At 46.7% G+C, this 18,056-nt stretch overlaps 1 protein-coding gene across 3 annotated transcripts in view; it reads right to left on the minus strand.

Moving 5' to 3' along the window:
* CP (ceruloplasmin) overlaps nucleotides 1-17,463 on the minus strand; it is a 64,210-nt gene extending 46,747 nt beyond the window's left edge. The window contains exons 1-6 of one of the 3 annotated variants that reach the window (XM_066347735.1): nucleotides 17,122-17,463; nucleotides 11,240-11,487; nucleotides 8,376-8,588; nucleotides 6,902-7,075; nucleotides 5,124-5,378; nucleotides 3,409-3,580 (exon numbers count right to left, since the gene is read on the minus strand). In XM_066347735.1, coding sequence (XP_066203832.1) covers nucleotides 3,409-3,580; nucleotides 5,124-5,378; nucleotides 6,902-7,075; nucleotides 8,376-8,588; nucleotides 11,240-11,487; nucleotides 17,122-17,267 — 1,208 coding nt within the window. In that variant the 5' untranslated portion in view covers nucleotides 17,268-17,463. The remainder of the gene's footprint in view (nucleotides 1-3,408; nucleotides 3,581-5,123; nucleotides 5,379-6,901; nucleotides 7,076-8,375; nucleotides 8,589-11,239; nucleotides 11,488-17,121) is intronic. The other 2 variants (XM_066347734.1, XM_066347736.1) reach the window with 2 other exon arrangements.
* Nucleotides 17,464-18,056: the final 593 nt, after the last annotated feature.

Consider the following 18,056-nt stretch of genomic DNA (forward strand, 5'->3'; position numbering starts at 1 on the left):
CAGTAGTTGCTGCTTATTGGGTGTCAGCACTAACCAGGCGATCGGGAGCTTTTATTTATTTTCTGAAACTTTCCAGGGAAAAGCAACAAAGTCAGGAATATTCTTCCCTTGTGACAAATGAAGATATCCAATCTTAGAAAGGCACCTGACTTCACACCCATTCATCTCTTTTTTATTTGACAACGGTGTGAAACACTTGGTGTAAGCTAGGACCTCTGCCCTGTGCTGATGACAGAACCATAAGCAAGCCGGACCCGTCCCTGTCCGGGTGAAGCTGACAGCCGCCCAGGAAGACAGACCAGGAACCCTTCTGTGTAAGCGCAGGGAGTTAGCCTGGGTGTTATGGAGCAGTGCTCCTGGCGTTGGGGAACGTGGTGGAGAGAGGCCCCAAAGGCTTCCAGAGGACGTGATTTTCAAAAACTATCGAGAGGGAGAGTGCTGTTAAAAAGATGACGTGGCTCAGTGGTAGAGCGTCGGCCTGGTGTGCGGGAGTCCTGGGTTCGATTCCCGGCCGGGGCACACAGGAGAAGCACCCATCTGCTTCTCCACCCCTCCCCCTCTCCTTCCTCTCTGTCTCTCTCTTCCCCTCCCGCAGCCAGGGCTCCATTGGAGCAAAGTTGGCCCGGGCGCTGAGGATGGCTCTGTGGCCTCTGCCTCAGGCACTAGAATGGCTCTGGTTGCAACAGAGCGACGCCCCAGATGGGCAGAGCATCGCCCCCTGGTGGGCGTGCCGGGTGGATCCCGGTCAGGCGCATGTGGGAGTCTGTCTGACTGCCTCCCCGTTTCCAGCTTCAGAGAAATATAAAAAAAGGATGACGTGAGTTTGGTAGGGAGGATGGGGCAGTGTTCACAAGCAGGACACAGTCTGTGGGGAGGCTCGGGGGAGAGACTGACTGTGCGTGTTGCACACAATGGGACAGCAGCACAGGGCGCAGGGCAGGGTGGAGGAGTGGGGGGTGGGTGAGGGACGGGGGAGAGACTGACTGTGCGTGTTGCACACAATGGACGGCAGCACAGGGCGCAGGGCAGGGTGGAGGAGCCGGGGGGTGAGGGACGGGCAGGAAGCACTCATGGAGGTGTCTGTGCTCCATCCCAAGGCAGGGAGCAGCTCGGGAAGATGGAGCATTGAGGAGTCTCATCTTTTATTTATTTATTTTTGTGTGACAGAGACAGAGAGAGAGAGAGGGACAGGTAGGGACAGACAGACAGGAAGGGAGAGAGATGAGAAGCATCAGTTGATCGCAGCTCCTTAGCTTCTCATTGATTGCTCTCTCATATCTGCCTTGACCAGGGGTCTACAGCAGATGGAGTGACCCCTTGCTCAAGCCAGCGAACTAGGGCTCAAGCTGGTGAGCCCACATTCAAGGCGGATGAGCCCGCACTCAAGCTGGCAACCTCGGGGTTTCGAACCTCGGTCCTCCGCGTCCCAGTCCGACGCTCTATCCACTGAGCCACCGCCTGGTCAGGCGAGGATTCACATCTTGGTAGGATCACTTGGGCTGCTGCCTGGAGGACATGGCAGGACATGCCAGGCTGTAGGGGGACCCAGCAGGAGGGGCAGCAATGACTGCAGAGGTCTTGGCAAACAGGACGGAGAGGAACAGCCTCCAGAGGTGTTTAGGCTCGAGTGAGACAGCATGTGATGAGAGAAGAAGAAGGGATATGCGAAGGAGGGAGGGAGTCAAGGCTGGAGCTCAGATTTGAGGCTTGGTAGATGGACGGTGGTACCACTCACAGAAAGTAGTATCACCCCTCAGATTTGTGGGGAAGAGAATGGGTTCAGGTTTGGCCATATTGATTTGGAGAAGCCTCATCCGACTGAGGTGTCCATTTAAGCAGTTCGAAATGCAAATCCGTGATTTCTAGGAGCCTTCTGGGTCACAGATGCATTTCTAAGAGTCAGTGCATCTGGCCCTGGCCAGTTGGCTCAGTGGTAGAGCATCGGGCCCGGCATGTGGAAACCTGGGTTTGATTCCCAGCCCAGCCAGGGCACACAGGAGAACCACCCATCTGCTTCTCCACCCTTCCCCTTCTTCTTTCTCTTTGTCTCTCTCTCTTCCCCTCCTGCAGCCAAGGCTCCAATGGAGCAAAGTTGACCCATGGAGCACTGAGAACAGCTCCATGGCCTCCACCTCAGGTGCTAGAATGGCTCTGGTTGCAATGGAGCAACGCCCCAGAGGGGCCAAGCATCATCCCCTGGTGGGTATGCCTGGTAGACCCTGGTCAGGTGCATATGCAAGTCTGTCTCTCTGCCTCTCCTCTTCTCACTATGCATACACACACAAACACACACATAAGAGTCCATGCATCTTGGACAGCAGGCCACCTGGACCTTCCGTGTCTGCTTCAGGAGTCCCCTGGCTGGAGCCAGATCAGCTCCTGGCTGGTGTGTTGTTGAGTAAACCCCTAAAGCTTTCTAAGTAGTTGAACGGCCCAGAAAGCCTCTCGGTAGAGGCGGTGTTGGAGCGGAGACCTGAAGCAGGGAGGTGGCACAACCTCGTGGACCTTTTTGAAAGTCCACAATGGGAGCAGGAAAGGAAGGCAGGGCCCGGAAGAATGGCCGGGAGGCTGTGGAAGTCACCAGACCCGCACAAGGAGTAGCTTGTGTGCACCAAAGGACCTGATCAAGACAGTGACCACAACATCTGCAGAATGGGAGACGGTATCTGCAAAGCATACACCTGGCAAGGGCTTACTGTCCCCTGAATATATAACAAATTCTTATAACTCAACAGCAACACGACCACCCAATTAAAAAAAATGAGCAAAGGACTTGAATAAACGTTTCTCTAAATGGCCAACACGCATGTGAAAAGATGTTCAACATCCCTTAATCATAAGAGAAATGCCGGCCCTGGCCGGTTGGCTCAGCGGTAGAGCGTCGGCCTGGCGTGCGGGGGACCCGGGTTCAATTCCGGGCCAGGGCACACAGGAGAAGCGCCCATTTGCTTCTCCACCCCCACCCCCCCTCCTTCCTCTCTGTCTCTCTCTTCCCCTCCCGCAGCCAAGGCTCCATTGGAGCAAGGATGGCCCGGGCGCTGGGGATGGCTCCTTGGCCTCTGCCCCAGGCACTAGAGTGGCTCTGGTTGTGGCAGAGCCACGCCCCGGAGGGGCAGAGCATCGCCCCCTGGTGGACAGAGCATCGCCCCTGGTGGGCGTGCCGGGTGGATCCCGGTCGGGCGCATGCGGGAGTCTGTCTGACTGTCTCTCCCCATTTCCAGCTTCAGAAAAGTACAAAAAAAAAGAAATGCCAGTTTGCTTAGACTCATCCCAAATACCTTAATAAACATTCAGCAAACTAGTTAATGTAAAGCGCCGATTAAAGTTTTCATTTCCAAATGAACACCTGATGGTATTTTTTTAAAGGGGAGCCCTATTTGCAAGGAATAGCCTTGTATTCTGAATTACCTCCCAGGTTCTGTCAACCTGTCCTTGGTGAAGGTGTCCGTGCCGGAGGGCGCATAGTTCCAGGTGATTTCCTCGGCGGCGATGTAGTAGTGTCTCACGTGCTTCCCGCGAATACTGTCTTCTGATGAGGGCTTGTGACAGTCTCGCACCTGGAAAAAGGCCTGCAAGCCAGCTGCAGACCACACAGGAAAAGAGCTGTTAATGGAGCCAGAGTGTCCCTCTGCCGTTGCCTTGTAAACACGGCCGGTGAGAGGCAGAAGGGACTCGGAGCCATAGACAGCTAGAAACGGGATTACAGACTAGAGCCAACACCTCTAAATACATGACTACTAGAAACGGGATTACAGACTAGAGCCAACACCTCTAAATACATGACTACTACAGGAAAATTCAAGCAGTCTTTTTTTTTTTTTTTTTAAACTTCTCTATACAACCAACATAGAGAAGAGATATTAGTCAGTATTTTTTAAAATATGGGACCAGGCCCTGGCCAGTTAGCTCAGTGGTAGAGTGTTGACCCTGCCTTTGGAAGTCCCAGGTTCAATTCCCAATCAGGGCACACAGGAGAAGCCGCCCATCTGCTTCTCCACCCTTCCCCTGCCCCTTCTGTCTCTGTCTCTCTCTTCCCCTCCTGCAGCCATGGCTCAATTGATTTGAGCACGTCAGCCCCAGGCGCTAAGGATGGTTCCATGGAGCCTCCACCTCAGGTGCTAAAAATATAGCTCAGTTGCCAGCATGGCCCCAGATGGGCAGAGCATCTGCCCTAGATGGGGGTTGCAAGGTGGATCTCGGTTGCGGTGCATATGGGAGTCTGTCTCTCCTGCTCTCACTTTAAAAATATATACAAATATAGGACAAGTTTCTGTGGGCTTTCATTTAGGAGGTCTTTTGATGAGAAACAAAGAGACGTTAACAGGTAAGTGAAGAAGAGAGGCTCGGCCGTATTTGAAGACGCAGAGGAGGCAGAGCGGATGGAATAGCATGAACATCGGTAATTCTTGCTCTCTCCCACCCAATGGTTGTGTACCTGCTGCTCTAGGCCTTCTGCTGCCAAGGTCACACTTGCTCTGTGAGACTATGTTTGAAGGTCAAAGTAACATAGCCCAAGATCCAGATTAAACGTCCTTTCCTCGGGGGACCAATATCACAAACTAGTATTTTTCCAAAACTAGGAATGTTTGATCACATTATAGGAAAGGGATGGAGAAGGGATTTATCAGCTAAACCAAGGAATAGCTGTGGGTGCAAATAAAAAACAAACCTGGCTCTATTGGATAGAACCAAGTAAAAAGCAGGCTAATTTCAGCACGATATACAAGTATGATGGTGTTCCCAATATTGTGTATTTTACATATTTTACAAAGCTGAGTGACTAAAGTACTATACTTTGAGGGCAGTATTATGCTTTCAAGACAATTATTCTTTCCCCAAAATTAATATTTTCAAATTTTATTGCTTTAATAAACTTTCCAGTCTTTTAGTCTTTTTTTTGTTACATGATGCATACAATCATAAGAGAAAAATTAAGTTACCAGTTCAAAGTTTGTATCATTCCAAAGATATTTAGCTTTTACTTTTTTGGGTTTTTTTGTTTTTTGTTTTTTTTTTTTAGTTTCTGATTCTTAATGATGACTCCATTAGCAATGTAACTGAGACATGACTCTTTTTATTTTTTTATTTTAGCTGACAGCTAACTTCAGGGAAAGATGTCCTACCTTTCAGATGGTTTAGATTCTGACAGCTAAGCATCCACTCTCCAGGGCTGTGGGCCACCATTAAAGCATCAGAAAAGGTAGCAGGAAAGAGATTGATTGTATCAATACGGTAGTTCTTGTTTGTCAGTGTTTGGCCGTGGAAGAAAGCTGCATGCACGTCAACTTCATTCCCCATACCAAAAAGATACCATTTCACTCTGTCCTCTGCACACATGGAGAGTCCTGGGAGAGTTCCAAAAGCGTATCCATTCACAGCTGTAAGTCAAGCGTAGAGATCGCGACGAACAGACATTAGTGCCTGGGATAGTGACGGCCACCTCTACCGAAACAGATCAATTAGCGATAGATAAAACCTGGCTTGTATGCTGCTATTCCTCCCCCTCTCAAACCCAGAGCAGACATGACTAATCAGTCACAGCACTCTTTAATTTTGGACCTAAATTCAGCTTCACGATTCTTGTCGACATAGTACTAGTAGATGAACGCAACACTGAGGAGGAAGCCCGTTTGCTCTTTTTGTTATAAACTGTACACTTTAGTATGTACGTGTGTTTATTTGTAAATGCAAATTTGTGCATATATACACAACATACATATAGTGAATAGAAAAAAGACGATGGTTCTTTAGTCGTCGATCATTAATTATGTTGTTGGTGGTAGTATGGGTGATTTCTTTTTATCAGAATTTTTCTACTGTAAAGTGAAATGTTTTTTTTGTTTTGTTTTTTTTTAGGATTGGGAGACAAAAGTAGAAGAGATATGGAGAAAGAAAAAGTACAGGGACAGGGCAGTAGGGACCACTGACCAGAGCCACAAAGACTTAATAATATTTAGAAACGAAATGGCCCAAGACGCTTTGAAGAAACTTAAGGTCACTGTTCAAACGGGGTGATCCTGGAAGTAGGTGGAGATTGGTTCTGGGGAGACCGGGAAAGCGGCCCGTGCCACCGAGGTGCTGAACCAGACTTCTTCAGACTAGAATTTTGAGAATCTTTTTATAAACACGTTTGTGTTAACACATAACAGAGGCAGGATTAAAGTACGGAGAGAGGATCTTCCAGCCAGAATAAGCCCAAATTGGAAACAGAGACCTGTGCTTGGTTAAGAAGTCTTCTGCTTTGGCAGTACAATTATTTTTGTACCTTCTGTTTTCTTAGTAAAAGTTATTTTGAAGAGGCATAGCCCCATAACCAAAACCCAAAACTTACCCGTCTAGTTGGCGTAAAGGGATTTTGCAAATTCTGAGTGATAGGAAGGAAACCTTACTGAGCTCATTATTTGGTCTCTGAGAATTAAAGAGAAGCCTAGGCAGTACAGAAAACATTTCTAGAAGAAATGAAGTGAACTGAAACATACAAAACAATGTATGTGTAAAATAAATAACGTTGAGCACGATTTCCCTAAACCTAGGTCAAGGCTTTACAATAGAAGCATAATTTTAAGCTTTTTGTTTCATAATTATAAGCTGCCTCAAATGCTTTTTAGAATGAGTTTGGAGAATAAGTAAATATAGAACTATAACACACGTACTACGCATTAATCCATAATGGATGCTGTTGAATCTCGACCACGGTTTGGGAACAATGTGGTGAATCTGGCTTTACCTGTCTGAGAGTTTTGAATTGACCTGTTTAGCTAAATATGAAGTGGCGTGTCCAGTATGATTTGTTATCAGAGTCACAGACCTGAAACTACTTATTGCTACAAGGGACCAAACCTAGCAGAGTTCATGGATGAAGAAAAGTGCGATAGAGTTCACATATCTTTGGTGATCTTACAATACATCCTGTTACTCTCCTGGAAGTCTTCATTGTCTCGGTCAACTCTCTCGGGTTCAGAGCAGTAGGCCTCAATGTTGTCATCGAGGTACCAGCTGAGGTTTTCATCCGCCACAGAAAACATCACCACAAATTCTTGGTCAATATTTTTTTCTTTTTCTTTATCCAGAGTATCTGAAATGCAAATTGCTTTTGAGCATAACTTAGTCTTTAGCGTGTGTTTTAACACATCATTAATAGTTTTAAATTTTTTTACTATTTATTTTCCTAATAAACCACCAATCTGGACTAGTCACTCCTGTTTTACAGAATTGGAAAAACACTTAGGAAGTGTCGTGTTCAGCATTCCAAGCTAGGCAGACACTCATATATTTGGATGTTCACTAGCCACCTAACTGTTAAATGCTTTTTTTGGCAAAGCGTGGATGTTGGAATTCAACGCTGTGTGCATACATCTTCTGGTTTGTGGGGCCACAAACTAAGACAAGACTTGGAAGGTAAGTAATGATGGTTCAAGTAAGACTTAGATTTCAAGCTCTTGATCTGGGCTGTCTTTTCCAGGATGGTAGGAATACCAACGCTGATACTGCATGTACCAACACAAAACAGACCACCACAGATCCAGCCCCATGGGGTGCCCCGAAGGGAGTCCCACTGGATAGCCATACCTGTCTTCAGCAGCACTGGGAGTTAGAGACAGCAGCACCTCTGAGCCCAGGGACAGCGTATTTCCTTGAGCTCAGGCAATGGGTGTGAGTGCTGGCTCCACTTCTCCTTCTTCTCCTTCTCCTGCCCTGCTCTTCGTTCCCTCTCTTTCTAGACTCACTGCCTCTGCCTGACCTACTCAGTCACAACACAGAAGACTCAACTTATAGTTAAAGAATAAACTGCCCTGGCTGGTTGGCTCAGTGGTAGAGCGTCGGCCTGGCGTGCGGGGGACCCGGGTTCGATTCCTGGCCAGAGCACACAGGAGAAGCGCCCATCTGCTTCTCCACCCCTCCCTTTCTCCTTCCTCTCTGTCTCTCTCTTCCCCTCCCGCAGCCAAGGCTCCATTGGAGCAAAGATGGCCCGGGCGCTGGAGATGGCTCCTTGGCCTCTGCCCCAGGCGCTAGAGTGGCTCTGGTCGCAATATGGCGACGCCCAGGATGTGCAGAGCATCGCCCCCTGGTGGGCAGAGCGTCGCCCCTGGTGGGCGTGCCGGGTGGATCCCGGTCGGGCGCATGCGGGAGTCTGTCTGACTGTCTCTCCCCGTTTCCAGCTTCAGAAAAATACAAAAAAAAAAAAAAAGAATAAACTGCCTTGGCCATCAACTACTGTGAGTTGATGCTTTCTGCTCCGCCCCCCCCCCCCTCTGCCGCCCTAAAATCTACAAATAGAATCTTAAAAAAAAAAAAAAAGAATTAAAAAAGAAAAAGCTGCCTGCCCTGCCTCTTTCTCTTGGTCACATGTCCTGGGCGATAATGAGACAGCGTACCTTTTTTACACAGTATTAGAGGGCCGATGAGCCCCGAGGCAATATCTCGCGGGGCGTCGATGTGCGAGTGGTAGATTCTGGTCACGCAGTTGCCATCCTGCTCGGCGGGACTTTGTTCCTGGGTAGCGCGCAGCGTGTACGTGTACTGCTCCCCCGGGCGTACCTTGTCATCGGCTCTGTGACGCTCTGTGGTGTTGTCAGGGTAGAGGGCCCCTAGGAAGCGACAGGCAATAGAATTCCCGACTGCACTTGGTTGGAACTTACGTGAGAGAACAGACGCTACGTGAGAGAACAGACGCTACGTGAGAGAGACAGTAACTAACTGACCCAGTAAACACTCATTCGACATCGAGAATGTGCCCCCTTCGGGACGCAGCGATGTCCCGCTGGAGCAGGGAGGAATGAGAGGCTGGAGGGTCTGGCAGCTTCACAGAGAACGGGCAGCACGATTTCTCACACTTGACTGAGTCTTCAGTAACAGGTACGTCAGGAACATAGTGACTTCTGGGTTGTAATGGAAAGAACCACTTTTGTCCTCCTCGGGTCCTGGTCTGGAAGTATGAAAACACGGCTGTCCTCTCTTAGACTATGAAGCGTTTTATATGATACCAAATTTTTGCCTCTGAAGTAACCATGGGTTTTTTTTTAAATTATTATTTTACTTTTAATTCTGTAAATTTCCAAACATGAGCCCAGGTTGAGAGAGGACTAGGAGGAACCCCCATGTACCCACCTGCCCACTTCAACAAGGATCAACCACGGCCAGGCTTGGTCCATCTGTGCCCCACCCCTTCTTGTCGCCCTGTCACCGTCTCATTATTTTAAAGCAAACTCCGGACATTGTATTATTTCATTCCTAAATTCTCAAGTAGGTATCTCTAAAAGATTTTTTCTTTTAACATAGCCACAATACAGTAATTATCCCTTATAAATGATTGATCCACTAGTATACCGTAAAATGGTAATGAAAAATAAGCTAGTAGTCAGTCTCTAGACCATGCATGTAATTGTTAGGTTCAGAAAAAGGAAACAAACCACATGATTAAAATATTCACTTGCAGCCCTGGCCGGTTGGCTTAGTGGTAGAGCGTCGGCCTGGTGTATAGGAGTCCCGGGTTTGATTCCCGGCCAGGGCACACAGGAGAAGCGCCCATCTGCTTCTCTACCCCTCCCCCTCTCCTTCCTCTCTGTCTCTCTCTTCCCCTCCCACAGCCAAGGCTCCATTGGAGTAAAGTTGGCCCAGGCACTGAGGATGGCTCTATGGCCTCTGCCTCAGGCGCTAGAGTGGCTCTGGTCACAACAGAGCAACACCCCAGACGGGCAGAGCATCGCCCCCTGGTGGGCATGCCTGGTGGATCCCAGTCGGGCACATGCAGGAGTCTGTCTGACTGCCTCCCGGTTCCCAACTTCAGAAAATACAAAAAAAACCCAACAAAAACAAAAAACATTCACTTGCTAAAACCATTAAGTCTTTAAAAAAGAAGAAGAGAAGGAATGTATCCAATCTAATTTTCATTTTCATTTTTAGACTGGACCCTTATCATTTCAGTGCCCGGGAAAATGGCCTCAGCACCGTTGCGTATGATCAGAGCTGACACGTACAGGGACCTGACTGTGTCCTCTCATTACCCCTATTTGACGCATGAGGAAACTGGAGCACAGAGAAGTTGAGTAACTTGCCCAAGGTCACCCATCAGTAAAAACCAAGGTGGCATTCACACCTGGATCTGTTTATTTTGAAGCCCTTGCTCTTATCCACAACAAAACACCGACCTCTTGTCATCGTTATCATCATCATCAAGACCTGAGGGCGAGATGACAGTCACCAAACCTAAGGTTTCCAAGTCGCACATTCAGATGACCTTTTGGTTAACTGGGTCTCAGATGTGACTCTGGGGTCACCCAGTCACATGCATCCTTTGGCAGATGTGTGAGAGTACCCAGACCGCCTTAGCCGTGACAGTTCACCCCGAGTCGGGATGGGAGGTGACAGTGGTCACAGTATGTTTACTGTCTTCCAGGATAAGTCAGTCGCCGTCTTGAGCCCTGCTTCTCCCTTGTGAGTGTCTGCCTTGTCTTGGCCTCCGTGCACGCTGCTCGCTGGCCTTCTTCTGAGTCTTGGCTGGGAAGAAGCTGGCACTGGAACGGCAGTCCCACTGTCACTGCCTCTCACGGTGTGTGTCCACCCAGAAATCCCATCACCTCCACACTCCACACACACAAGCACACCCACGAGGAAGACAGCGTTATTGTGAGGAACCAAAGCACTTATGAATGAAACACTCCAGGGATAAACCACAGAGGACTCCACCGGGTTGGAGTGGAGTCCATAACCTTAGAGGTTCAGAAGTGTTCCTCCTATAAAAGTGAGAGGGGCCCTGGCCGGTTGGCTCAGTGGTAGAGCGTCGGCCTGGCGTGCAGAAGTCCCGGGTTCGATTCCCGGCCAGGGCACATAGGAGAAGCGTCCATCTGCTTCTCCACCCCTCCCCCTCTCCTTCCTCTCTGTCTCTCTCTTCCCCTCCCGCAGCCGAGGCTCCATTGGAGCAAAGATGGCCCGGGCGCTGGGGATGGCTCCTCGGCCTCTGCCCCAGGCGCTAGAGTGGCTCTGGTCGCAATAGAGCGATGCCCTGGAGGGGCAGAGCATCGCCCCCTGGTGGGCAGAGCGTCGCCCCCTGGTGGGCAGAGCGTCGCCCCCTGGTGGGCAGAGCGTCGCCCCCTGGTGGGCGTGCCGGGAGGATCCCGGTCCCGCGCATGCGGGAATCTGTCTGACTGTCTCGCCCCGTTTCTAGCTTCAGAAAAATACAAAGAAAAAAAAAAAATTAAAAGTGAGAGGAAAGTCCAGATAGCCCCGGAGCTGAGCTTACCCTCGTGCTCCTTGTAGTAAACGATCCCGTGGGAATGGAAAGTGTAGGGCCGAGAGGCGGAGTTCTTCAAGTGAACGTACACGGTGTCTCCAGTCTCTGCTTTGATCACGGGGCCCAGGAAGCCCAGCCACACAGGTTTCTCAATCATCGTCTTAAAGGTCGCGTCCGTGTACTGAACGTAAAGGGCCTTCTTGTACGATCTTCCAATTCGATCAGGGCCGTTTTGCAGATAGATATTGGACTGTTCCCTGTAGAGGAAGAGCAGGCAGCCACTCTGTCAGAACCCAAAACTTCTGGGGGCGAAGGAGAAGGTAACACGACAATCAAAGAGAAATGAATGACCCGGCCCCATCATCACACTAGTGGTTGTAGTGGTGGCCCTCAGAGGACAAAGAAGGGAGCTGGCATTCGGCCCCGTGATGTTTACGACAGATGTCCCACCGCAGGTGTGGGGCAGAGAGCCAGCTGCAAAGGGTCCGCAGAAATACCACGCATCTTACCGGAGTACTTCCTACAAGATTTTTACATGAAGACGCAGAAGCGTTGTGGACTCGGTCATAAAACTAAAGTGAAATATGAAGATGGAACCGTGAAAACATTTCTCACAGACGATATCCCTCTCTCAGCTACTAGAAGAGTCTGAGCTTGTAAGCAATCAGTCTGGACATTTGGATGTCTGTATCTATTTTTCTGAGATTAAAATAAATTAATGATGCTAAATTAATTCTATCACTTTTCTTTCTTTCAATAGCAGTAAACCACGGTGGGAATGGATGTGTGCCATGTGTATGGGTTTTAAAATTACCTTTGGATTCAAATTACCCTTGTGCTTTTTAAGTCCCTTGCTACCAAGAATACCTAAACATTGAGTGTTTATCTTCTCATTAGTGGCTGGTGAACAGGTGCTTAAAACTTTCCTAAAAATATTAGCGAAGTACAAGGGGGGTAGAAGGAGGTAGGAGAGGGTCAGGGGGGATAAACGGTGATGGAAGGAGATGACTGAGGTGGTGAGCACACAGCAGAATGTGCGATGATGTGTTCTAGAACGGTGCGCCTGAGCCTCCCCTGTGGTGGCGCTGCGGATAAAGTATCGACCTGGAATATAGAGGTTGCAGGTTCAAAACCCTGGGCTTGCCGGGTCAAGGCACATGCGAGAAGCAACTACCGTGAGTTGATACTTTCTGTTCCTCCCCCTTTCTCTCTCTCCTTTCTCTAAAATCAATAAATAAAATCTTTCAAAAAGAAGAACTGCACACCTGAAATCTAGGTACCGTATTTTTCGTTCCATAAGACGCATGGGCATTTTCCCATCCACTTTTGGGGGGAAAAAAGGTGCGTCTTATGGAGCGAAAAATACAGTGTTTTATTAAATATGTATGTTAACACATCATTTGGTTCAGAATATTTTTTTTTTCTTATTTTCCTCTTTAACACCCTAGGTGTGTCTTATGGTCAGGTGGTGCATCTTATGGAGTGAAAAATACGACAATTTTATTAACCAATGTCACCCCAATACATTCAATTCAAAATATCACCAAGGTAAACAGTAGCCAGGGAAAAAAACAAGAAGAAGAAGAAGAAAGGAAAGTGAAAGTGAGTTTGGTATTCAAATCTTGGAACTGATTCTCGAGTTACCGTCCTTCAGAGAAGCCGGGACGAGCTCAGTGGGCAGTGCCGTCCAGTGGTGTGCGGGGTCCGACTTCAGCCCTGGACTTGGGCAAGCTCGTCCACAGCCGTCAGCCAAGGTCCCCGCAGGGGACAGCCGGCACTCAGGCTGATGAGATGGGTGTGTGTGTGCACTGACCACTTTGTCTCAGGGACCTCGGACGCCTTTCCACTTCCCACTCAACCCCTGTGGGGCCCTAAATGACCCGACTGAGGAACAAACATCATCTTGTTTCCTCCACTGTACGGGCATTGGAAGGAGTGAGAGGTATTTTCCCTTCCTTTCCTCAAGACGAGAAGACAGCTAGTCTGGGAGCTCCAGGCTTCCATTGCTGCCAAGTTAAAAAAACTTCGTTTTTAAAAAACCTAGGGCTCTAGCTTAAATTTTTCTTAAGGTTTCTTGTGCATAAGAATTTACTGAAGACCTTGATAAAATGTCAGGTTTTGGCCCTGGCCAGTTGGCTCAGTGGTACAGCGTTGGCCCAGCATCTGGAAGTCCCGGGTTCGATTCCCGGCCAGGGCACACAGGAGAAGCGCCCATCTGCTTCTCCACCCCTCCCCCCCTCCTTCCTCTCTGTCTCTCTCTTCCCCTCCCGCAGCTAAGGCTCCACTGGAGCAAAGTTGGCCCGGGCGCTGAGGATGGCTCCATGGCCTCTGCCCCAGGTACTGGAACATCTCCGGTTGCAACAGAGCAACAGCCTCAGGTGGGCAGAGCGTCGCCCACGGTGGGCATGCCAGGTGGATCCCGGTCGGGTAGAGGCGGGAGTCTGTCTGCCTCCCTGCTTCTAGTTTCAGAAAAATACAAGAAAAATAAAAAAATAAATAAAATTAAAAATAAGGTCTTGAGCTCCAAACCCACAGAGCCTGGTTCTGAGCATCTGAGCTAGGGTTCAGGCATGGTGTTGACGAAGGTCATCCCCACCCGTGAGCTCTGATGCTGCTCCGGGCTCAGTGGGAGCTGGGGTAGGGGGGCTCCAGGTGAAGGAAAAGGCTCCCAGCTGCGCAGCCCCGGAGGTGGTGAGATTCCTCGAGAGCGTGAGACAGAGGGATGGCAGGGTCTGTTTCCCCAGCTGGCAGGGACCAGGCCTGCGGCGGGGTGAATGGGGCATCAGACTGAACCTCAGCATGGAGCCGAGCCGAGGAGCAGGGCTGCTGGGTGCCCCTGCAGGAGAGCCTGGACCACTCAGTCTCACAGGGGCGTCTAAACCCCAGAGAAACTTGTCTCTAGGGCCTATACACACTTCTATTGCCAGGGGATCTGTCCCAATTATCTATATTATCTATAATATATATATACAACTATTATATAATATATAATGTATTTATACTTACTGAACATGGCTTTCAAGCACTTAGTCTCATCCTGTTTCGATAGAGTCAGCTTTGATAAAATGCTTTTATCACACTGAAATTCTCTCATTTCTTGAAATAAAAGGAGTGTTGCCTAAGCTTTTGGATTTTTTTTGTCTACAATGATTTTCAAATAATCGGTCTGAAGTCATAGTATCCTCAGGGTTTTTAAAATGTGGAGCTCTTCTATACCTCGCAATATGCAGACTATGTTTCACATCTTGTCTTTTGAGGTGAAACAAATTAAAGGCTTAACCAAATTGAGAAATAGTTCATATCATGTGACACTTTGGGGGAGGTGTGTTTGCTAATGTCTGTCTCCCAATGACCATCAAAGGGTCACTAGAAAATGTCTATTTAATTACAAGAGCACAGCTTGGGGACAAAGGGTCAGTTACTGGAAGCTTGCAGGAAGTTTGCCAGTCAGACACTCCATCAAAAGAATCTATTATAGCTGTTCTTTGAACCAAGAAATAATTCACATTCATTGTAGTTCTTCCTATCCACCACTGTAACATGCTCTTTTCTGTTCATTAGAATAGATATGTCCCCCTTTCAGTAATCACATCTTTCCTTTCCATCCCCCAATTTCTATAACTGTATAACCAACTCCTATCATTTCAAGTAGGGTCAAATCCAGGAGTGTGTATTTTTGTTTTTGATTTTTAATGGTAGAGGAATTTTTAAAAATGTTATCCTGCCATTAGTAAGATAATGATAATGCTCCTCCCTCCCATAAATTCAAAGTGCACTCAAGTGACCTCGGTTGATGCTTATACACAGTTACTAAAATGTGGGTAATAGATGTGAAACGTTTCTGGATTCCTGGCTTCACTAATCGAGACACAGCAGGTGCGTTTTCTATTGCTGCATCACGAATTATTACACAGCAGCGTAAAACAACACTCATTTGTTACAGCACAGCCCTGCGGGGCAGAAATCTGGCAGGTCATGACTGGGTTCTCTGCTCAAGTTTTCACAAGGTGTGGGCTGGGTGCTTGTCCGGAGGCTCCTGGAAAAATTCACTTCCTGGCTCACCCTTGGTGTTGGCATTGTGTTTGCAGGATTAATCCTGTTTCCTTGCTGGCTGTCCACATAATATTGGCAACATTGTTGAAGCTCTTGTTGACAATATGAACTATTCAGATATATTTCTTAAAAAAACCACAGAGGAAACAGTGCCTTCTGGAGTTTGTGTGACTCTAGGTTGTTGTTGAAGCCACTGGGGATTATCAAACCAATACAATGTTGCATAACCTTCCTTGCACAGACAGGACGAAGAAATTCTTTTCCTACCATCCCCACCCCCACCCCCAAGAAACAATTCTTAACAAATTTCCTCCCTGTTCTGTTCTTAATTTCTAGAATTAGGAATTTCTTTATTAAAGCAAAGCTAATTTGACTTTTGATCATGAATAATGGCAGAAGGATGGTGGTTGGGAGTATGGAGTAAGACAGTACTTTTTTTTTTATTACTAATGAGTCTGACTTTTTTTTTTTTATGTGTCTGGTTTCCTAATAAAAACTGCATCTAATTTACATGATATTTAATCAGGGAAAATATTGAATCCATACAAAATAATGGTTTTGGTGAAACCGTGAAAATATGCTCTATAGTCCTAAGAAGAAAACGCTACCTCAAAACTAGGTTTAAAAAAATAATTGCAAGATGAATTAGTTTTATTTACAGTGAGTTGTTTTTCGGTCAGAAATTTTCCTTGCTAGATATTACTAAACTAATAACAACAATTAGATAGTATTATCATCTATGCACTTGTTTTTTACTGTAAAAAGTTTCAAACATACATAAAATTAATAAGAATAGTATCTGCCCATCAACAGTCAACAATGATAAAATTTGGCATCCTTGTTAAGCTATTTTTAAAGATACAATCTTAACAGCTGATGGTCATGGGAATACATTTTAAAATGGAGTGAACATTGTCTTGGAATGCAAAATTTCAATGTGGTGGTAAATGTTTATTAACATTAAAAGCGAGGGCCTTAGTGTAGGTAAACTTGCATTACAAAAACTTCAAGGAGAAGTAGACTTTGGCTTGTTCTTCTTTTTTATTGACTTCATTAGGGTGACGCTGGTTAACAAAATGATACAGGTTTCAAGTGCACAATTCCACCCTTGTTTTTCTGTGTGGTAACCACTGCTTGAATAAGAGGCTTTCAACTGAAACATCAGAACAGTTAAGCACACAGAGTTTGGGGGGCTATCATAATAGATATCTCACACTTTTTGCACATGTACCATGTGCCAAGCACTGAATATTAAGAGCTCGATTAGCACCCACTCTTCAAACAACCTTAAGTAGGTATCCTTATTTTCCTCCTTTTACAGAGTAGGATTCTGAAGCTGAGAGATCAATTCAATCAACTGTCCACAGTCAGCCAACAAGTAGTAGGCACTGTCTTATTTGTTCAACTCGTATTTGATTTGTATAAATGATGTTTAAAGGATTAAAATGTTTATCCTCACCACTAATAATCAGTACATGCTCTACAATAAGCATAGAATTTTATATGGTCATTATTTAAATTAACCAAATATCTGCATCAACAAACAAAAGGACTGACCCCTGATGGGAGATACCCTAACAACCCCAGAGGGTGTAAGCCCCACACAGTTCCCAAGGGCCAAGGGGGTTGGCGTAGGGCAGACTAGCAAAAGAAAAAAACCCAAAATAACAAAACAAAACAGGAGTTTAGAGGGCATTTATTAAAATGTTTTGGGTTTCAAGTCCACACAGTGCAGTTTCTGTATAAAACAAATTAAATCAATATTTCATTGTGTTGGTTTAATTTTTTAATTGATTACTTATAAATTGGATCTATAAGCAATAAAAACAGGGACTTACGTGTCAACTGAAATAAGTGTCCTTCCCTCATTGTCAGGGGCATAGTTCCAAGCTGTTTCAATAATTCCAATGTAATAATGCTTATCTTTTGCCCAGGCTGTGGTACTACAGAAAAATAGAAAAATACCCAGCAACAAAATCTTCATTTTTTTTTTTTCCTCCACCGCTTGGAGCTCCAGAAGCAATGAAGTGAAACCAGACGCAGCCAGTTTTATAAATGAGGCTTTCTTCCTTTATTTGCTTGATTGACACAATTTAAGGTTGCATAAGAGTAAATTGTTTCGTTAAAGCAAATAACATTTTCCACTTTAGTTCAGTTCTGGTAAACCCTGAGAAAACAGGTTTCTGCTGCCAAGCTTCTCCGATTACAAATGAAAAGTCAACAGTTCTTGCTGCGGGGACCTGAGTGTCCGTAAATCTGTGCTGCTTCCTCTCGCTGTGCAAATTCCAGGGGGCAGAGACCATCACTACATGGTCCTTGTGGTCCCCCGACGGTACGCTGTGCGGTCCAATGCCCGGCACACTGGGACCTTCTGATGACCCAGGCTGAAAATTGTGCAAAGTGGGTCAGAACACGGGGCTCTTTACTTCCAAAAAGCCTGACGATATTTAATTGCAACATCAAGATACAAAAAAGTGTGATCTTGACCATACCGGATGGAAGTTTCCCAAACGAAAGCTTTTGTTGTGAAGGATGGATCTATTTTATAAGCTCTGAGACACATCCGCACACACAGTTAACAGATGATTTTCTATTGCTATATGCAAACCAGTGACAGAGCACACTGGACATGGATAATTCTGTTTTAATCCTCAAAGAAATCAGACATAAATCAACCTGTCTTCCAAAGCAAAGGGTGATCTTGGTAAATACTAGGAAGTGCCTTGTTGATTAGCCTGGGATTTCTGTCTTGGATATAGACATGAAATTTAGA

Source organism: Saccopteryx leptura, chromosome 8 (assembly GCF_036850995.1).
Source record: "Saccopteryx leptura isolate mSacLep1 chromosome 8, mSacLep1_pri_phased_curated, whole genome shotgun sequence".
NCBI classification, from domain to species: Eukaryota; Metazoa; Chordata; class Mammalia; order Chiroptera; family Emballonuridae; genus Saccopteryx; species Saccopteryx leptura.